This window comes from Amorphotheca resinae, assembly GCF_003019875.1.
Source record: "Amorphotheca resinae ATCC 22711 unplaced genomic scaffold M430scaffold_1, whole genome shotgun sequence".
Taxonomy (NCBI): domain Eukaryota; kingdom Fungi; phylum Ascomycota; class Leotiomycetes; order Helotiales; family Amorphothecaceae; genus Amorphotheca; species Amorphotheca resinae.
Window position 1 is genome coordinate 642149 of NW_020194471.1, and position 21525 is coordinate 663673.

The window sequence follows — 21525 nt, forward strand, 5'->3', positions numbered from 1 at the left end:
TAATCCATCCTGATGCGTGGGCATACAGGACGGTCGGTCGTGGGGGAAGCAGCAGAGCCCCCTTCTTCTACGCACGATGATGCTCTGCTGCAAGGAGGCGGGCGCACCACTCACTCACTCTCTGCCACTGGGCACTGCCATTCATTCATTATTACCTTATTATTGCCACTGCCAACCCCCCATCCCCATCGGCAACCGAGAGGGGCTCACTCAATAAGCACATGAACGACGGCCGGGCTCACAGGCAAAGGCAAAGGCACAAGCAAGTAAGCAAGGAAGCACGGGCACATGAAAGCACATGAAGGATCACCCCGATACACCAGGGGCGACGAGATGAGCCTCTACGGATGTTGTACATAGGTATACATCTTTGGCTTTCGAAGTCGTTGCCGCTGCTGCAATGCCCCGTCTCTCTTTCGACGCGGCTTCGGCATCCTGTGGGAGATACGAGTGTTGCACGGGTTCGTCGAGTGTGCCCTGCTGGAATGGAGGTGGCTGGAGAGGAGGGCCCCATGTGATGATCACGAGAACGGCTGCTGCTGATACAAGGCCCGCCCAGCACGGGAGCATCCGTACCGTACCCAGCATAACTTTACCTTAAGGTACGGAGTACATACATAAGGTATGTCCCAGATAGAGTGTCTCTGGTGCATGTCACTGAGGAGGGCGGTTAGAAACTCGATCTATAGTGAATCAAGTGATCCTTCGGGAAGGCGGGACATCAGATAGATTATCTCTCGACCCCGCTTACAGTAAGTAACAAACATGGGATATAGATGCATCCTACGGTACTACGGAATAGGTAGTTGTAAGCTGAAGCCGTTCCTCAAGGCCGTGTCTATTATTACATCCAACGTAGACACTTGCTGGGGTTCTCTCCCCTGGGCCTTAGCTCATTCTCTGACTATCTTTCGTGCTGTTGCTTTCCTCTTCGACATGCCTATCCATTGCTCCGCTCTAAACGAAGGCTCCATCTTGGTCCAGCCCGTCTCCACGAGAGGGAAGCTTCGGCCTAGGTAACTATTATCAAGCACCAAGGTCTAACCCTCGGCGCTCCTGTCAATTGGGCATTGATGATTTGAATCGAGTCCAGTAGGAATCCCGTCAGATAAGCCAAGCATTGGAGTAGCATGCTCTAAGGCAAACTACAAAAGCAAGTAACACAGCAATGACGACTGGGTGCCCTAGTTTGAGGTCATCCATCCCGTTCGTTATCAGATAGGTAGGTAGGTAGCTCTTTCCGTAGGCTGCCCCTCTTCATGACTTTGATCTTCCCCTCTTGTCAGCTTCTTCGGGATCTCGTGAGTCGTGGATGACCGGAGGAGGGGTTTGCTGTTGGCAGTTGCGGGAAAGGCGGTGTGCGGACGCTAACCGCAGACCAAGGTCCCCCTCACACGGTCTGACAGTCAGCCTACCCTGGCCCCTCTTGCAACGACGGGGTGGAAGGCCGGGCGGGAGAGACAGATAGATTAAAGTGATGGCGACGCCTTCTTGCGCCCAAACGGCTTCCGGGCTGGATGACATCGGCCAGCCGCGCTGGGCTCTTTGGAATAATTTGTACGGAGTCGCTTCTCCGGCACCGACGCTCAGGAGCCAGATGTCGTGCGTTGACCCCCTCGAGCTCCTCATTGGCCGACGACCGCCACGGAGTCATGCTAGTCCCAGCTCGTACAGTGTCTATACGGGCGTATTCCAACGGACAGCGCAGGGTAGGACGGGACGGTTTCCGCGCGTGCAGCTCTTCGATTCCCATCTCTGATCCGCCCTACGAATTGCATATTCGCGAGGTCCCACGTCGAACGTTACAATTCGGGCACCGCAATCCGTCGGTACTCGTACAGCGTCCACAGTACTGTCTGTAGTCGTACTGGAGTCGTACTGCAGTCGTACTGCCCGGGTGCAATGGTAATCCTCCGCTCGCCCTCTGGTTCGCTCGGCTCGGATCAAGTCATCTGCGAGGCTACGATTGTTGTGTTTGCGAGCCTGCCGTCCGTCTCTCCCTGCTCTCGAGTGTGAGGGGTTGGCGGGGCCGCTGCACCGCGTATAAATCCTTGGCAGTGGGCACAGATAGGATAAAAGCGAGAGGGACGTCGTAACGGAACGTTGTAGCTTGCACGTAGCTCGATCCTAGACGCCAGAGATGGAGGGGTGCGTTGGATCCTGGGTGGTGTGCTGGAGTGGATGATCCGGCGAGGAGTCGTAGGCTGAATAGCCCTCGACGACGTGGTGCTCGATGATTGGGGTAACCGTAACAGAAGCCTCTGAAATGTGGCTGATCGCCCTTTAGCCGTGAGAGCTTCCTGACAAGTTGATATGATAGGACGAGTCGCCCCCATTTGCCTTCATTTCCACCGCTCGCTCGTGATACCATGACTTGGTTCTCCTCCGTAGATGCCATTGTACCCCGTCTCCGCTCCCATGCTCGTCACCGTACAGTGTACACTGTCCAGAGGGAGACGGTCCCGTACCCAGGCAACGCCTCGGATCCATATCCCCCCGCCACTGAATCCACACCCTGCCCTGGCGTGAAACGACGCCAACAGCCCATGTCCCAGCCATCTTCCTTCTGAGCCCGGGCCGGCAATCGATTGGACATGTTTGAGCTGCGAGTAGCCGCTCTGCATATGCAATGCGAGTGCTCTGGCGCACAGCAGGAGCCATGGTCTTCAAGGAGCTGCAGGGACCGGTGCCGGGAAGTGGAGACGAGGGATGGGATCACGGATCCAGGTCAGAAAACAAAGTGCCTTGGCAGGGAAACGCTTCTTCGATCGACGTGGAGGGCGGTGAGGCCTCTCTGGCATACGTGGGTCGCGTATTGCCAATGGATTTTCTTCCACGGAGGAGGAGTAAGACAAATCTTGCAAGTTGCGATCTGAATTTTCCGGATGACATTTCTTATTCAGGAAACGAAGTGGGGTACGTTGGGTACGTTTCAACGAGTATTATTTCCGGTGTTTGTGCGATTCCCTCCACGCTTCCACTTCTATGTTGGAAGAGTAATCGATTGATTCATGGCGTCTCGGGGAGCCGCGTTGGAAGCAGCCATGTCGTGCCTCCATTGCGTCCGCCTCCCCGCCCCTCGTACGGTGGCAGGTCACGGGATCTCCATCCAGAACCTCGTCCCTTTGCCTTTTGCTGTCTAGGTTGATATGGATCGAGGGGTTCCAAGAGCATATGGTAGCATGCGATCGATGTACTTACAGGTACAAACACATGCGTGAAATGAAGCGCCTTAAACGAAGTCCGAACTAGAGGACTTTATAGACTGATTGTCTGCACTTCTTTCCCTTACCGTTGTAGAAGAGAGCTTTATTTTTGTTTGGCTCTTTTGAAATCTCAAAAGATCCAACACGGAATATCAAAGGTCAGACAGGAACAAGACATGAGGCTCATCGGAATCTGCCTGCTCTGGCCCGCGGCAGCTCGCAAAGCAGCTCGTACAGCTCTGCATCACACAAACTAACTCCCGTGACTTCTGTTTGTCTCAGACTTCTCAGACCACAGAATGCTTCCAGCGTAAGTAATGCGGTGCGAGGTTATCGTTGCTGCCCCTTGCGTTGTCGAGGTGCTGAAGGTTTCGATGTCCTCGATCTCGCAGCCTTGTGCTTGGAGCGTCACATCCTGACATCACGCACCTGCCTTCTGACGCCACATATATGGGGTCCTCATCGATTTCTGTGCACCGATCAATCATCCTGATAATCAATGAAGCTCTCTCCCAGGATGTGAACGGCTGGGATGTGGATGAAAGTAGCCGTATCTAGGGGTGAAATCCATGGTTTGGGTCGCTCAATCGCTGGAAGTGTGGCTTATAATTTCTTGTATTATCATCTCCCCTCAGCCAGTGTCCTTCGTCCACGAATTACTGGAGGGAAGAACACCAAGAGTTCGCCTCGTCACAAGCTCTCAGCTCCGCGAGATCATGAGCAGGTTGTGAGACAAAGGCAAACTTGAAGCAACCAGCCCGAGGTCGCGAACAGGAGTCGCCATCGATGATCACCTGAGTGAGGCTATAGCGAATCCAGCTTATTACTCTAAGCCTCGACATCAACATTGATCGATCGATCGAGATCTCATCAAACTTGTCTCAACCGTGATGCCCTCTGTTCACCTAAGCGTCTCGCTGATGAGAGGAATACCGTTGTGTGCTTTTACCCTGGCCATCGCACCCTGGCTTGTACATGTCGGTACAGCAAAGGGTGGCGAGGGACAACCTACAACTACTACAACAAGTTACTACATTACTAAACACTACAGTTTGCAACTATCTGCTATGGACTCACTCCGTATGATTTTCTGAATCAAGAGGAAGACAGCCCCTTTACAGTTCCCGGTCCTCGGGACCATCTCGATTCTTGAGAGCCAAGTGTCTCGTCTCAATCCTTCATTACATGTGTATACGATACGTTTGTACAACAGTACGTACTGTAGTAACGGACCCTGCATTATTCGTGCATTATTATTTGAATTTCATCTTGCATCTGCCGACGCCTTGGTGTTCCAAGCCTTGGAAGTTGAGGCGTAAGCCATCTGTGCATCGTCCGCACGGAGTATGTGATCAAAAAACTCAAAAAGGCAGGTAGGGAGTAGTGAGGACGGAGTGGATATCCGAGTACTGAGCAAAGCGGCCGGGAGTGGGAATAGCGTCGAAGCTTTCTTGAATCCAATCCTAAGAAACGGGATCCCGCGAAGGCCCCTTGATGCCTGTCGTTGGCGGCTGAGCTTCAGAGTCAGGAGTCAGGAGACTTCGGTCTCATTGTAGGTGATTTATTTGATAATAATTGATAATTGATATTATTGCATGTTTGAAATTTGTATTTGAACTCTATTTTATTTTTGGCTTATTTTTATTGGTTTTTTTTGCTTTTGACTCTCGAGTGTTTGGGGCAACTGGCTACGCAGCTATCTCATTGGATTGATGGCGAGGAGGTGACAGACGGGTCTGATACTCCGTGGATCGCGACGCTACTCCATAGATACAAGGTACCGAGTAATTGAAAGGGGCCCGCTAATGATATGGTCCGGAGGAGAGCGATTCTATGAATAGTGACTTGCCCGGAAGCCATAGTAAAGCCGAAGTGACAAGTCGTCCACGGATCTCCTAGTGGGCACGTCTCCAGACATCTAAGGCCCAAGGGGGGAACGAGAGAGTAGTATCAGGAGGAGGAAAAAGGGGGCTTCCGAAAGGGGCTCCTTAACCCCTTTATACCGCAAGGAGTACCATGTTATACAAGAAAGTATCAACGAGCTGTCAGCCCGTCAGCCCGTCAGCCTGCCGGCCTGCGTTTCTACACCTCTCTCTAGACCTTGACCTTGACCGGCAGTCAGATCGCAGGATTCCTGCTGCCGCAGCTGGGCCCGCTGCACTCCGGACTTTTGCCAGCAGAAGCTTCGTCCATCGTGCATATCCGCGTACCCAGCCAGCACTACGGCAGGGAGAGCCTAGGTGCCTTAGGAGGGCCATGGGCAAAACGATCAGTCGGAGAATATTCTGGGCGGGCGTGTGCTCTGTGCTCTGTGCTCTGGGCGGCGGCGCGCTTGGCCTCGAGAGGGATGATGGCGGCGATGGGGGGGATCGGGATCATGGGTTGAAGGTCGCGCGGCGAGCCCAGCTTGCCTGGCCCTTCTGCAGCTCTACTACTCTAGGTACCTTAGGCTCTGGCTGCACTCTGCGCTGCGCGGTGCACGGGATCTCCTTGCGCGCATCGCATCGCATCGCATCGTCATGGTCGATGATCTCCAATGCAAACGCCGGCGCGGGCTGGAGTGCCCCGGATTCCAATATTCTAAGAATACAAAAAGACGTGCAGCACGGGCTGGCCTACTGTATGTATAACGTATGTACGGCACGTCTCCTGTGCGACTACTGATGTAGCATGGACCGCCGTGCAAGGAATGGCAAGGAATGGCGCATCTCCCGGGCGGGCCATCCATCAGAGGCAAGCTGTCAGCGGCAGCGCCTCGCATCGCATTATTGGCCATCCAGCACGCCGGCGCTCCCCCAGCCCTCAGCGACAGGACGGCCCACATACAGCTGCATCCGTTGCAGTCCTACACTGCCGTCCGTGGACCGCCCAGTGCCGGGGAATCCAGGCCAGAGAGCAGCAGCAAAAAGCAAAAAGGGACCTGCGCAGCTGCGATGCCTCGTCGTCGAGGGCGACCAGAAGGGGAGAGCACGGAGGTACTCCCTTCACGAACACACTTCGAAGGGGGCACGACGAAGATCTTCGTTCGCACCGTGACGACTCCACTCTCCAACAAGATTTCATGGGTTTCATCATTCCATGGCCCTCGCCCGCCCAGCGTCAGGCCGAAAAGGGGCCCAGATCCGCGCGGGCTGGAACCTCTGCCCTTCGCCGCCTTCCATTCTTCCACAAGATCACCACGCCTCACCACGAGTCGTGCTGGCTCCGGCCTCTATCTAGGCTCTGGCTGATAAGCTGGCCATTGGCGCGCGGAAGAGCCCTCGCCATCATTATTCTCGGGGCGACTAACTGTATCTATTGTTTACACAGTATCTATCACAGTATCTATCAGATTATTCTCTCCCTCTTCATCTCTCTCCTGCGCCGGCGACCACGACTATTCTTCCGGGCTCCGATCGACGAGACGCCAACGTTTCGAGTAGGGTCAGTGTCCGTGTAATCGTGTGATATTTGATCATCGTGTTCTACAGGGCGGGATCCGGTACGCAGGGCGAAGAAGGAAAGCGGTTTTCTATTTGTTGGATGGACACAGTAAGCTTCCAGACTGGATGGGAGTGGAGAAGGCATCTTGGCAGGTGTGGGCAGGGCACTACTGACTAGAAAGGAGAAGAGGACGGGGAGGAAGAGGAGTCGTCCCTCGCAAGTGCGTAGACCGGCCTGATGGAATTCTTCTTCGCGGAGTCGAATAATCCGGGCCTTGCAAGATCCAGCAGCGACGTGAGGACGTTGTCTGACAGCTTAAGTGAAGTGTTTAAGATCGCATACAGGAGATGTACCTTAGAGGATAGAGTAGAGTAGAGTAGTATAGAGAGGATATAAAATGATCCCAAATGCTGCACGTCTCTGCACCACTACTCATCGCTCTCCTACCAAGATCCAAACCAGTGGCTACCACTCTCTTCGCACATCTATCTACATACGATACACTTCCATCCCACGATCTCCATCCAACTCCCGACGAAGAAGACGAGGCCGAGAGGAGCGGGCCGAGAGGCGCAGGGAGGAGGACCATCCCACGACACGGAGTCGTAGCACAACTCAGCGGCCATCGACCAGTCAGCGTTTGGCGCGGAGGAGGGCTCGCACTTCCATAATTATTATTATATTAGGGCCTACCTAAATCTACGTCGGTTTCGCCTAAACTTACGTACCTATACCTAATCTAGTATAGAGTACAAATTTACTCCGTACACCTATTATACTCGAGTTGCTATAGTAATTTGTATGGTAAGGCAAGTCCCCTTAGTAATAGTATACAATTCGCGATACAAAAATTGATGCTATTCACAACACCACGTCTCTGTGATCCTGCAACTACTTTCTACCACTACTACCACTATCTGGCCACCAGACAGATTCTATAGTAGACTCTACTATAGCGGCTGCGGCAGTGATAGGGAGTTACGGCGTTAAAGAGGGAGGTTATCGGCGGCTTGAGGTATATATACTTAGGATGTAGAGTTTGAGATAGACGAGAGTTGGGAATAGCTTCATTTTTGTACCTAGGTAGGCGCTGTAGAGTTGCTGATTAATTGATTGTGTACATCCTGTTTACTTGCGCTACCATACAAATTACTACTGTAGCGTAGGTACAATAGATGCACACTCAGAATTATTCGGCGATTACTAGATTAGGTGTAGGTACGTAAGTTTAGGCGAAACCGACGTAGATTTAGGTAGGCCCTTATATTATTATTGTTATTTTTTATTATTATTCCCAGCCCGCCAACCCGCCAGCCCGCCATCCAGGGTTGATCCAGCCGTCCAGCCACCTTTCGCGACCTGCCAGTTGTAGCCCTCTCTGGCCATCGCCTAGAGACGGTGGGCGGGCACTGAGCACTACCAGGCACTGGACACACTGGCACTGGCACTGGCACCAGCACTGGCACCAACACCAACTGGGTCCACGACTCCACGGAGGCAGGAATTGGCGCGAGCGCCCGGCTTTGCCAAAGCTGCTGGGGGGGACGAAGAAACGAGTGGGCCCGCCGACCCTACCCTGACCCTGAAGGGGCCTGAGCTGGCCTCCAAGCTACGGAGGAGGAGATTCAGTGCTAAGCTGGGCCGGCCGCACTGGTGCTGGTGTCGAAGGGTGGATCGTCGTCGACGGTGGAGGAGGCCCAGGATAGGACGCTGTACGGGACGGAGTCGCCAGTCCCAGTCCAGTCCCATCGCAAGTCCCAGTCCCTCCCACACTCCCACACTCTGCCACGGGCCCACGCCGCCGGGGGTGGGAAGGGTATCGAAGATCAAGTATCCGAAGCGCGCTCTCTGCTCTGCTCTACTCTAGTAGACTCTGCTCTGCTCTGCTCTCCTCCCCCTCGCAACTCTCTCTCCTCCTTTCCAACGAGCGACGAGCCACGAGCTACGGCGGAATACATACATATCCTACATATCCTACATACATACTACATACATCATCCCACGCAGCAGGAACCAGCGTCTGAGAGAAGAGAAGATTGTGGCAGGCTGGCAAACCCTTAAACTTCCTAGCGGCCCTGTTCTGCGTTGCTCAACACCAGCGTTCGTTCCTATTATTACCACCATATTTTGCTACCACCACCTCCCACCCACCCACTTACATACCTTACCCACCTCCGACTCGTCTAAAGCTCACTAGCTCTCCGTCCTTCCTCCTCGTCACTCCTCTCGTCACTCCTCCACCTCCCTCTCCTCCTCCTCCACCACCTTCATTCTACTTGCTGCATACCTTCACCCAACCTCCTCTTCCCGCCGCCTTCCACCCCCCCCCCCCTCCCACCCCCCACCTCCTCTCCCGGCCTCTTCTTTTTCCTTTCTTCTCTCTTCCTCCGGGGTGCTGGAAAATCAGGTACGCTACTCCGCCAATGCTCCCATCTGCTGCTTTCTGCTGGTACTTGCAGCGCTGACCCTATCGTACCTGCATTAGACGTGGAAGAAGGATTCCTTCAATTCTCCAAACGAGTCAGGACCTTCATACATCCTTCGGGAACCTCCTGCTCTCTTGTATCCTCCCTCTTCTCACTACTCAACCTTTACCCCCCGGCACCGATCCTCAATCGCCGGCGACGAATCCCTTCACGACCATCACGACTTTTCTACGACCTTTCGCGCATCCTTGAATCGAAGCTGCGGATCAGATCCTTCAGAAGCGTTCTTTTTCAGCACAAGCATTGTTGCAGATTCGCGTAACGAGCTACAATCCTGTCGTGGAGCTGCAATCGCATCCCAGTTGCATTGACGGACTTCAATCCTGCCTCAAGTGCCCTCCGCCTCCACCCCCTCCCTCTTAACGACCTTCTACGAGCCACACGCCCTGCTGCTGCTTCTTTTCGAGTCTTTGAAGTTTTTTAACGACATCATTCTGCGGCTTATGAATTCTGTCCCGTCACGACCAATAAACGATCATCATTCGCGCTCGTTGTAAACAGCATCACACAAGCTCTTGAACATTTCGAGAAGACGCATTGCCTGTCTCCTCTCCAAAATATTTGTTTCTTCCTGCAAGCGAATTTGCGAGCGGTGTCTGTTGCTATCATCAGATCTTGGCCTGCCCGAGATCTCTACCACTCAACCACACTTCCCTTCACCTTTAGACCTGTCGCAAAGTGACTCCTGCAGTCCTTTGCCAAAACACCCACGAAAATCCTCGCTGGGTGTATTACCTACTTGTCCGCTCCGGACTTGACCTCTCAAACCGAAAAGCTGGATCTCCCATCGATCTCGCAAGTGCAAACCCGGGGACCTTCGGACGTACCATATTACAATCATCACGCCGCTCAGCGACCGCTGTATGTGAATGATAGGCTGCCCTCACTGCCTTTGCCACAGCCGCAACAGGCATATTCGTCCGGTACCTCGTCGCCCCGGGTTGGTTCTCTTAGCTCATTGGGATCCTCTTCGATCCTGAACAGCTCGCATTCGTCTTACACAACTGGAAGCTCGACGAACGGGCCCAAGACTCCTTCACCAACGCTCCCGGCCAACACCGGCCTCCCGGTGTCCTTGTCGCAAACGCCATACAGCAACGCCTCCACGCCTGGCAATAACTATTCTTACAGTCAAGATCCATACCCTAACATGAACCACCCCCCTCAAGATATGTACTACTCTCAGCACATCTCGGCTGGACAGCCTCCACCACCGCAAACGGTCACGTCAGGCGGCATGGGCCACTATCCCCAGCAGCACCAACAGCCGCCACTTCTCCAACCCGGGCCGGCGCAGTACTCCCCCGCGCCCGCAGCTTACAATCAATATGGTGGTTATACAAATGGTCTGACCTCCCCCCAGTCTGCAGGCCATCAAGTTCCGGGTTCAATGGGTGGGCCAGGGAATGTATTGCCGCTGCCAGCGATGGCCGCGGGCCAACCTGGTATGGCTGGACAAGGCTACGGCCCTCAAGGGTTTGACACAACAGGGCAGATCGCTCCCCCGGGCATGAAGCCAAGGGTGACTGCGACCCTATGGGAGGATGAAGGGAGTTTGTGTTTTCAAGTCGAGGCAAAAGGAGTTTGCGTGGCTAGACGAGAAGGTACGTAGGATGCGTGTGTTAAGTTGACTATCACGCTCATCGAATTGGCAGATAATCACATGATCAACGGCACCAAACTTCTGAACGTCGCGGGAATGACCCGAGGCCGAAGAGACGGAATTCTCAAGAGCGAGAAGATGAGACATGTGGTCAAGATAGGACCAATGCATTTGAAAGGCGTCTGGTGAGTATGGGAGGTTTCATAGCGGCTGCGGTGCTGACCATTATCAGGATACCATTTGAGCGCGCGCTGGACTTTGCGAACAAGGAGAAGATCACCGAATTATTGTATCCTTTATTTGTTCACAACATCGGCGCCCTTCTCTACCACCCCACAAACCAAACTCGCACGAATGCCGTGATGGCTGCTGCGGAGAGGAGAAAGCAGGAGCAAAATCAGATGCGCACACAACCGCCTGGCCTGCCTTCTCTGCACCAACACCATCATCATTCTATGAACCCCTCAGGTGGGCATCTGCCAGGACCGCACAACTCTCTCGTCCCCCATCCGAGCGTTGGTCGCCCAGGTCTCGACCGCGCGCATACGTTCCCCACGCCTCCCACTAGCGCGTCAAGTGTGATGGGTAATATGGGAAGTTCAGATGGAAGTTTTCAATGGGGTCCTCAAGGGACAATGGGTAGCGTTCAAGGTACAAATCCCCTGTCTATTGACACGGGTTTAAGCAACGCACGCTCAATGCCTACAACTCCAGCAACGACCCCTCCGGGGACCTCGATCCAAAGCATGCAGCAATATCAACAGAGCTCGCAGCCCTATGATTCTTCACGGCAGATGTACTCCGCGGCACCTACCCAGCAAAATTCATACTCTCAGTCTGCGCCCAGCCAACAGAACATGGCGCCCTACTCGCAACCGAATTCGTACATCAAGAACGAGATGGGCCCGCCATCAGCGAGAGCGCCTGGCTCAGAACCTGAACATCATGATGGCAAGGACGCGAATGGGATCCTCCATCACAACCAGGGAAACGGGCAGGTGAATCACAGTCAAGAGGATGAAGGGAATCATGAGCATGACCCAGAGTACACCCACGACAGCTCCACGAGTTACAACACCAGTCGCCAATCATATACCTACAACAACGGCACCACGGTCGGATCATTATCGGGCGAGCATGCCCACTTGTCACCCGAGATGACTGGCTCCCCCGGCCACACAGCCTCGGGACGGGCAACTCCACGAACAGCATCCGCACCACAGCCGTACTACGGCCAGCAAGGTGGCTACAGCACTCCCCCGCGAGTCCAGCCACCGTCGAGTAATTTGTATAACGTAATGAGCAGTGAGCGTGGGACTGCGAACGGAAGTGCGGGTGGTGATGTATATTCTTCGGATATATCCAATGGCTACCCCTCACAACAAACTGTGATGAATGGGGCTCCCACGGGTAACAAACGTGGCCGGGACGACGACGATGACGGCCGCCCTCCCAGCCAGGGTCCAGGTGGTGTAGCGGATGTTGACGGTTTGAAGAGACGGAAGACGATCCGCGAGGGATCAGTATCTGGGCCGACTTATGAACCATCGCTGAATCGAGCTCGATCTACCATCATACAACGACGCCGATAATCCTCAGATACCCGAGCCGGATCTCATGCATTCCAACCTCCTTACCCTGGGCTACGCCTACAACCATATTTGCGAACTCCAATCACCACACTCCTTGAAAGATTTCTTTCGATCTTCACGATTGTCTTTGTATTGGCGGAAATCCCCCCCTTTAGCATATTATTCTGCTTCAGATAACGACGGCTTACGACTTGATTCGAGATGGCTAAATCAGCCATTTACACGGATGATGATTTTACGCTTTGCACGGAGGGGGATAATCTGCGCGCACGATTTCAAAGATAACGCATGCAAGCGGCGAGTTGCAAAACGCCTGTAATGATCCTCGGGCGCGGCGGGACAGTGCAGACAACCTGTCCCGTCGAAATTCCTTTGTGTTGAAACTTATGACGATTTACGACCTTTCATTGCTTACTGCGACTGGTTCTTTTATGTAGCTCATGAACGACTTTACGAGAGAATCAAAAGCTAGCTGTGTTGCATATCATAAAAGGATTATACCAGAGTTTCTGTGTGACTTCGAGTGATGCTTCAATATCATTGGATGAAAGTGAACTTCAGAGACTTGTGGTATCAGGTGAGCAAGAACGTTGACCAGCTCTGCAATCACGTTATCACGCATTGAACTCCTCCAATCCCTCTCCGTCGCATATCACATCTCCTTTCCGAACTCAGCCTCGTCCTCATCCTCCCTCGCCACCGGGGAAGAGTCGTCGCACCCTGAACGCCCCTGTCTTCCCATCCCTCTTCCCATCCGTCACCCAAAATGTCAGAATCCCGTCCGTCAATATTTTCCCCTTCGCCACTCGGTCATATTTCCTCTTTCGTGTAGAAGATAAGAAAAAAATGACGAGAGAGAGGAGAGCTACTAGCTAGCTGACGCCAAAAGAAAGCGAAAAAAAACGAGGTTGCACGGGGAAGCTTACGCCGGCGCACGACGCTGACTCGCAGCCGTGCCTGCGCGAGGCTGACTCGTGAGCCTGGTTTTCTCTACTGTACCGCAAGTACCTCCTCCTCCGTATAACCGACAGGGATTCTTTGACGGGGATATGGATAGGATATGGGGGGGTTGAAGAAGGATCGGTTCGGAAACCAAGGGGATCGGCGCGCGGGGGCGGGAGTCTCATTTTTTTTCAGACTCGGTTAGTGGGGGGATCGGACGACTTTTTGTGATATATACTTTTTTTATATTTTATATTCTTATTTCTTATTTCTTGGAAGGGGAAAAAAAGAAAAGAAAAAGAAAAGGTTACCTTAGTGGAACAAGGTAGGCAGGTTTCGATTATGCAGTACCTACCTACCTAGTACTGTAAACATCTACCTAGATCTGAAAAAAAATCATGATCGTCGATATTGATCTGACCGCAAGCCAAAGAAACCTAGAGCCTCTCTTACCTACCTTACAAGGATTTTCCTTCCTTTGGATAATAATAGGGGAGGAAGAGAGAGAGAGAGCTTGGAGCCTTTTCGATAGCTTGGGATAGATAGATCCGCGAGGAATATGATCGTAGTGTTTGAGATGAGATGAGATCTCTGGTGCTTGGACCTCGTCTTGAGAATCTCTCAGGGGAATCTCAGATTCTCAGATTGATTCTCAGGGGGGAGAGTCGTGGGTGATCGGGTTCTGATGTTTATGTTGTGTTATGTTATGTAGGTATGGATATTGCAGGAACACGTAACTACTGTAATGTAATGTAATGTACGGTACCTACATTCTCTGCATATATTGTGCGTTTTCCTTCTTACAGATGAACTTGTTGTGCGCTGGTGCCCCTTGCATAGCATAGCATAGCATAGCATAGGGAGGAAGGAAGGAGTTCGTCTTTGAGAGAGAGAGAGAGATTGGTTTTCTCAGCGTCAGTCAGTCAGTCACGTCCTCTCCTTGATCTATCTCCCTCGAGAATGCGTTCATGAATGATTGCGTTGTTCCATAGTAAATAATTTCTCCACTCTGCTTTCTCTTCTCTATCTAGGTATCTATTATCCTCTTACTTACCCGTTAGATAGACAGGAAATAGGTATCGTCCTTTTTTCTTCTTTTACCACCGACTAAACTAATTCTTCCTTCCTTCCCTCCTATGACCCCCGAATTTCTCTAACTATAGATAGAGATGCTGGTGAAATACCTAGGATTGATACCTTACCATGCAATCGTCGAAAGTTATCGCACCATCCCCGTCCATATCCATCCTCGCCTGCAACCCAGGGTTTCTCCTCTCCCATCTTGTCCAAGATATGACTAGATCCTGAATCAAAACTCGTTGGCTCCAGCTGGAAACAAAATAACTGGGGAATATACGGGATTAGGAAAAAAAGCGTTGGGAGCCAGGATAATGGTACCGACTGGTCTGTGAAAGGCTATACCAAAAGATGATTGCTGCGGTATAGATAGATAGATAGGAATGGATGGATGGGCGGATAGGCACCATGCTAGAAGGGCCATGATACAAGATTCGCGCGTTGCTTGGGTCGCTGATCCGTATATGGCCATCACTTTAGAACCCAGCTGTAAATACAAGTGAAATCAGAGTCTAGGATGGCCGTACTGAATTCTCGGAAGCTTTCCTGTCATAGTCTGACATTGAATGTTTGGGAATTTTTTCAACGTTTGACATGTGTCAGGTACGTTGGTACGACATGTGAAAAGAAAAAGAAATAAAAAAGCCCCGAGGTACCTACCTTAGTCTAGGACACGCTGTAACTTCTCCAGTACTAACCAGGTACAAGTTCAGGTCCCTTTCTTAAGCTTAAGCATGAAGCAGCGCGGTGCTCTAGCTTCTCATGACCGCTGGGACGGATCAGAAACCGCGTCTCATGGGCGGTATCTAGAAGACGTCACTCTTTTTTGACTCTCGGAGAAATTTATTTGGGTTATGATGGGAATGAATGACGTTACTAGTGTACCACCAGAAAACAAATAGGGGAAGAGGTAACTGTTGAAGAGATGTTGAGAAGGCTGAGAGACATGCTTTTGAATGTTGTACTGACACTGAATCAAAAGTCTTGAGAGCATGGGGTTTTGGGTTTGTTGAGAAGTTTTGTTGTAGTTAGAGTTGTCTTGGGTTTTAAATTCTCCGAGGTTTTGACACAAGGTACTTCAACAACAAAAGATGTTGCTAGCAGACTTACTTACCAGTGTAACCTTGCAATTGGGAAGCTTGAACGTTCTGAGAATTACGTGTCACGGTAGGGAAACGGGACTCACACGGGCAGGCTCTCGAATTTATAGCGCTAATCTTTCATGCTTGAACCGTTTCTGGCCCTCCCCTTCCCCATAGTGAGCCGTGATGTGCCCGCCGCCACGGATCTTGTACTTGTAGATCATCAGGCCTTCCAAGCCTACGGGACCGCGCGCATGGATCTTGTTCGTGCTGATACCGACTTCGGTGCCGAAGCCGTAGCGCATGCCGTCCGCCATCCGGGTCGACGTGTTCCAGAAAACCCCGGCCGAGTCTACGCTGGCCATGAATTGCTCGGCGAGAGGAGCCGAGGAGGTCAGGATCGCGTCCGTGTGGTGCGAACCGTGGACATTGATATGTGAGATGGCCTCGGAGATGTTGGCCACGGTCTTGATGGCTAGCACTAGAGACAGGTGCTCGGTATCATAATCGCTGTCCGCTGCATCCTGAAGGGTAGCCGCTGAGTGTGCGTCGAGCTTGGACGTGAGCGCTTTCTTGCTTGCTGCATCACAGCGGAGTGAGACCCCTTTCTCAAGGAGAGCTTCTGCTACTGGTGGAAGGACGGTCTCTAGAGCGGCTTGCTCAACCAGAAGCGTCTCGACACTGTTGCAAGCTGCAGGGTATGAGGTCTTGGAGTCAACCACGACCTTAACTGCCATGTCTGGATCGGCTGTGTGCTCGAGGTATATCGAGCAGAGACCATCCGCGTGACCAAGAACTGGAATCTTCGTGGAAGACTTAACGAATCTAACGAGCTCATTTGAACCTCTTGGGATGACAAGATCAATGTATTGATCAAGTGCTAAAAGTTGGGGAATGACGTCTCGTGTGGTGACGAGTTGAATTGCTGAGTTCGGGACATCCGTTGCTTCCAAAGCTTCTGAAATAACTTTGGAAATTGCCACGAAGGACTCAGTAGACTCCTTTCCACCTACAATCCGGTCAGAAGACAGTCTACCTATAATCATGGATACTTATCCTCACCCTTCAGGATGGCTGCATTGCCAGACTTGATGGCAAGAGAAGCAATATTTGCAATGACTTCTGGGCGAGCTTCGAAAATGATCAAGAGAACTCCAATCGGACAAGAGACTCGTTCTAAATCAAGCCCGTCATCAAGTCTTGTACGTAGAGTAACTTTGCCCACTTGGATGTTTTGTTAGTGAAAAGACTGTTAAATAGAGCCGGAATGCCCTACCTGGATCTTCCAGGTCACGAACATCTAGGATCCCTTTCAACATATCCTCCCATTTTCCTTTCTTGCCGAGATCCAGCCGTGAGACGATGCTGGAACTTAGCTCTCCATTCTCAGCGGCCTTCCTTGCCTGGACAAGATCGCGAGCATTGGCTGCTAATATCTCATCCTTAGACTCAGACAGAGCCTTATGAATTGCAGTCAAAGCATTATCCCGGGAAGACGCAGGAAGCGTTGCCAATATATGTGAAGCAGACTTTGCTGCCGAAGCAGCATCTACAGGAAGAGCGTTCGTAAGAGACATTGAAGATATTTTTGTCGAGGCTGTTCTGCCCCTCGTGACTCAGAAAGAAAGCGAGGGCGTGCATCTAAACCAATGAGGGCGATTTGATAACCGAACGCCAACTTGCCGACCCCAGAATTTCGACGTCTTGTGAAGGGCGAGGCAGTCTCCAGAGCAGCCTCACCTGTTCACTAAGGAATTCCACTCCATACCGAGGCGTCTTTGATATCAACCAATCTCAGGCTACTTTAGATCTTCGTGCTTGGTGTCTACTACCTCCTGGTCAAGCTACAGTCCCCGTATTTATTCTGGGAACAAGCTCGGTCGATTGGACAGCTTCGCGGGCTGACCAACAGAGCTCACGAGCCCTCCAAAGAGACAGACATCGAGCCGCCAACATGTCAGTACTCGGGCAGAGCATGGATGACTTACTCCCAAAGCTTCTCGCCTTCCCCCCGCATCCGCCGCCTCAAACCCCGCTCTCTGATTTCCAATACGATGAAGGCATCAGGAACCAGATTAGTACCGTCGGAAAGATCCCAGAAAAGAACCTATTGCCGCAAACGTCTGGCGGTGAGAATGCTTTGGATGTGAGTTTCTACATACATATGTCTGTTGATAGAGGTTGCTAATGAGTTTACAAAGGTAATCAACCCAGCCATAAATACCGTCCCGTACATATACATCCTACTCGCGCATATCAACGCAGCACAAAAGGGAAACAAAGGCGTAAACTGGGATACACTCTGGGCCAAAATTGCGAACTTTCTGGAGACGTTCGATGGCAGGCAGATCAGATATCTTGGCAAGGAATTTACCCAAATTATTGAAACCGCAGTAACACTTGCACGTTCGAATAATCAGGTGTGCCTACTATCGCCGGCGGAGAAAGGGAACCCGCTAACATGTTGCAGTCTATCCTTGCTATAGGACCCATCCGAACTGCTCTCCTCCGATTAGATCCATCTGGCTCAATACTGACCTCTACACACCTGCACCTAGTGGAGCTGGCCCTGGAGGCCCGAGATTATGAGACAGTTCTTCCTGTTATTGACAAATTTATCTACCATTTTCCAGGAGCGACAAACCAGCCAAGGCCAAAATTCCTTTGCGAACTTGGTCTCTCACCTACCGCCTACATAACACCCGAGTCTAAGCTCACTGCGAAACTGAATCACCAGGATGTCTTGGAGTATTTCATGTACAGTGGGATGGTCTATATTGGACTCAGGAAATGGGAAAGCGCCCTAGAGTGCCTGGAAAATGCAATCACCTATCCCGCTAAAGACGTTAGCAAGATTATGGTCGAAGCTTACAAAAAATGGATACTTGTCGGTCTCCTATTAGAAGGCAAACCTCTCAATCTTCCAAAATCAACAAGCAGTTCTGTAGCAAAGAGCTACCATGTCGTCGCCAAACCATACGAGACTGTGGCTCAAATATTCGAGACGGGTACAGCATCAAGACTCAAGGCAGAAGTTGAAGCCGGTCAAAAGATCTGGCAAGGTGATTGCAATATGGGACTGATGCTCAGTGTCCTTTCTGCATATCAAAAGTTCCAGATCCGTAACCTCGCCGATATCTACAGCAAGATATCGATTCCCGAGGTCAACAATCTCACCATGAGTGCTGAAACGGGCGGCAAATTACAATCACCCGCGCTCGCAGAGCAGTTGGTGCAAAGCATGATTTCGGAAGGCTCGTTGAATGCCACTTTAAGTCATCCTCCTAACGGGCCTGCTATCCTCACGTTTGGGCTCGGTGCTCCTATCATGACAGAAGATCAGATGCAAAAAGAGTTACAGGCTTCGAAGCAGCGCATCCAGTTCCTAACACAAGAGATCAAGACGACGGATCGCCTGCTGACCTACGACAAGGAGTATGTCAAATACATGCAGAAGCTGAAGAAGAATGCCAAGAACGGCGTCACAGACCAAGGTATCTCGGGCCCGGACATGGACTGGAATCCTATTGAGGACGAGGATATCATGGCGGGGGTGTTTTGAGAAGTTTCTAGAGCTGGGGGCGAAACCTTGATGACGAATGACACATGGCTGTTTCACCATACATGATGAACGTATTACGATAAGCTCGCTCTGATACCAGCGTGATACTCGCGCTGACGAGGGCACGGCGTACTACGTGGTGTTGGCTTGCATTAGGAGACCGGCGTCGAGGACATTTGTTGTTCCACGACTAATAGACAGAGTCAAACAATCACAATCTTAAGAATATTGACAAAATTAATTCATTTGCTCATACTGTGCCATTGAATGCAAGCCACAACGCCTAGCTCATCCGATATGAGAACCACTTCTAACATGACCCATTGACATTCCTCATCCCATAATTTCCAGCGTAAGAGGTGACTAGCCTTACACAATGATGTAAGGTGTCACCAGATGCTTCAATACAAATTTCTTCCCCGTTGATTCTCGTGACCAGCCTCGCTCAGGATAGATGAACTCAATCAATGTTATAGCCTTTGATGAGCTCTGCGAGCCGGTGGGCCTCTGCTGTGTAGTTGATAGGAGATGCAGACATCACTTGATAACGGATTCTGAAAATAAAGTCAGTCTGATGCTCAAAATAACTTCAAAGGCTGACATACTTTTGTTGATCCTGGAAAGTTTCCATTTTGGCCCTGCATCTGAAGTTCAGAGTTTTGCAACCAGCTGCCTCAAATGCCCTCTCCTTAGCAGCCTCGTCGTTCTCCCTGAGCTCCATCAATTGATCCGCACTCATGCCCATGACAATGCGTCCAACGTCATCGAAACAACTCAGCCACAGCTGGCCAGTATGATCACTGACGTTTAGCGACAAGATATATCGGTATTGTGGACGCGGGTGATTGACGTTACACTTCTCGCAGCGCCATGTTCCATCGCCCATGTCCGTGACCTTCTTGTTGCAGCCCTCATTCAAACAGGCAGCATATGCGAAATTCTCATTCCTGATGTAGATGATAGTGCCCTTTACAGAGAAGTAGTCAGGGTTCTCGTTGTTTCCTAGGCTATCGTCTCGCACCTGAGCAATGGTCACGGTTGTATCAGGCCGGCCACTAGCGGCTCCTACACCAGCCATGTTGGAATGCGACATGTACGAGCCGGTTCGTCCATCTGAATCATACCACCCCTTAAGCTTGTGAGCTTCTGGGATGTCTGGATCAATCATCATAGAGCCAGACGAAAGCAAGCTTAGACTTCTACCACCAAAATCGGAGACTTTGGCACCCTTGAATGCAACTATCGACTCAGGATTGGCGTCAAAAGTTGTTGCAGTCTTACCCCAGATCGTCATCTTGACGGAGTATCCGCTCTCGTCGACCAGCGTCAAGTCACGCTTATCGTATGGCTTTTGTGTAGACTTGGATGTGATTTGGCTAACCTCGCCAACTTCTTTGAGGACGGCAATGATATCTATCGTAGAGTCCTTCTCGATGGTTTGGAGATCACTGACGGTTGTGAAATTGTACCGAACCTGGGGTACGTTATCTGCATCTTCTGCCTTCTCAACTACAGTATCGCGCTCGAACGTAAGCTCATAGTCGTTCGGCAAATTGCTAAATTGCTTCTTTGCCAGCTGGACTCGACAGGGAGCTGAAATGTAGTAGACGGACCCTTCCTGGAAGAGATCGTAAAATGCATCACACTGCTCATTGAATCCTGTTGCCTTTATTTCTCCACTTTCATCCAGAAGGTTGACGCTGAATAGCTTTCCTTCGCTATTTGCTTTGTGCCACGTTCTGATCTCGGATTTGTTGGTGACTCGTGCTTTGATGGTCCACTTGTGTGCATAAGGTGATAGACCTTCGATTGGGTATATGTTGGCATGCGATGAAGAACTCGCCGGTGCAGCGCGCGATGGGAGGACACGATCTTGTGCGGGAGGTTGCTGTGGTCTGTTTCCGTAAAAGCCATTTCCAGCAATAGTGGTGTTCACAGGTTTGACGTCTTCCTCTTCCTTGACTGTCAGGGCAACGGGTTCACCGATCTTTTCAAGCTCGCCCAGGCTTTCAATAACTTCGAGGTCCAAGATAATCAGGATTCTAGTGCGATCAGCATAAGTCCACCCAGAGCTGGCAGGAACCGACAAACCTCTTGCCCTTGACAGCGTTCGCTTGATATGACTTGAGCCTTACGATAGACCCTTTCTTCAGCTTCCCCTCGTGAACGACGTGATTTGCTTCTATAGACCTGTCAAACAAGGGCACAGGAGACCGTCTATCTGGGGTACCTACGAGTGGCAAGCATGCTTTGAACAAAGTTCTGCACGTCACTCAGAACAATCCGATAGCGTTCAGGATTTCCCTCGCCTTGAGAACCAAGAGCCTTTATCTGGACACACTGGCATATTGGCACCGGAAATTCTCTCTGGAGCCTCTCAGGATCATTGAAGATGGCACTGCGTTTCCGTTAGCAGATAACGCAATATGCGGGAATTTTGGACCTACTTGAGAGCACCTTCAGTAATATGGCTCCGTGCTGTCTGTATGTCTACCATTTTGAACGATGCGTTGTTTCGTAGAGTTTGGAAGGGGGGGCAAAATGGGTTGGTG

The 21525-nt window shown here is 51.3% G+C and overlaps 7 protein-coding genes across 7 annotated transcripts; 4 read left to right on the forward strand and 3 right to left on the reverse strand.

The window, feature by feature from the left end:
• Positions 1 to 2514: 2514 nt before the first annotated feature.
• Positions 2515 to 3304, forward strand: M430DRAFT_152155 (hypothetical protein). Its single transcript, XM_024863202.1, has one exon. The coding sequence runs from the start codon at positions 2630 to 2632 to the stop codon at positions 3146 to 3148; it is 519 nt and encodes a 172-aa protein (XP_024724798.1). The 5' UTR covers positions 2515 to 2629; the 3' UTR covers positions 3149 to 3304.
• A 2601-nt stretch (positions 3305 to 5905) lies between these two features.
• Positions 5906 to 6436, forward strand: M430DRAFT_14558 (hypothetical protein; the record flags this gene model as incomplete). The annotated part of the gene is made up of 1 exon (XM_024862959.1): positions 5906 to 6436. One exon carries the CDS (start codon positions 5906 to 5908, stop codon positions 6434 to 6436), a length of 531 nt encoding a protein of 176 aa, XP_024724799.1.
• A 600-nt stretch (positions 6437 to 7036) lies between these two features.
• Positions 7037 to 12310, forward strand: M430DRAFT_14559 (hypothetical protein; the record flags this gene model as incomplete). The annotated part of the gene is made up of 5 exons (XM_024862960.1): positions 7037 to 7261; positions 8053 to 8298; positions 9807 to 10719; positions 10771 to 10903; positions 10951 to 12310. 5 exons carry the CDS (start codon positions 7037 to 7039, stop codon positions 12308 to 12310), a joined length of 2877 nt encoding a protein of 958 aa, XP_024724800.1.
• Positions 12311 to 15097: 2787 nt separating this feature from the next.
• M430DRAFT_152239 (hypothetical protein) lies at positions 15098 to 15388 on the reverse strand. The gene has a single exon (XM_024863203.1). The coding sequence runs from the start codon at positions 15321 to 15323 to the stop codon at positions 15123 to 15125; it is 201 nt and encodes a 66-aa protein (XP_024724801.1). The 5' UTR covers positions 15324 to 15388; the 3' UTR covers positions 15098 to 15122.
• A 145-nt stretch (positions 15389 to 15533) lies between these two features.
• M430DRAFT_14560 (hypothetical protein) lies at positions 15534 to 16988 on the reverse strand (the record flags this gene model as incomplete). The annotated part of the gene is made up of 3 exons (XM_024862961.1): positions 15534 to 16420; positions 16474 to 16635; positions 16688 to 16988. The coding sequence occupies 3 exons, from the start codon at positions 16986 to 16988 to the stop codon at positions 15534 to 15536; spliced, it is 1350 nt and encodes a 449-aa protein (XP_024724802.1).
• A 398-nt stretch (positions 16989 to 17386) lies between these two features.
• Positions 17387 to 18973, forward strand: M430DRAFT_92833 (hypothetical protein; the record flags this gene model as incomplete). Its single annotated transcript, XM_024869736.1, has 3 exons — positions 17387 to 17557; positions 17613 to 17831; positions 17882 to 18973. 3 exons carry the CDS (start codon positions 17387 to 17389, stop codon positions 18971 to 18973), a joined length of 1482 nt encoding a protein of 493 aa, XP_024724803.1.
• A 302-nt stretch (positions 18974 to 19275) lies between these two features.
• Positions 19276 to 21470, reverse strand: M430DRAFT_130631 (hypothetical protein; the record flags this gene model as incomplete). The annotated part of the gene is made up of 5 exons (XM_024862150.1): positions 19276 to 19527; positions 19579 to 21015; positions 21065 to 21155; positions 21208 to 21371; positions 21421 to 21470. 5 exons carry the CDS (start codon positions 21468 to 21470, stop codon positions 19434 to 19436), a joined length of 1836 nt encoding a protein of 611 aa, XP_024724804.1. The 3' UTR covers positions 19276 to 19433.
• Positions 21471 to 21525: the final 55 nt, after the last annotated feature.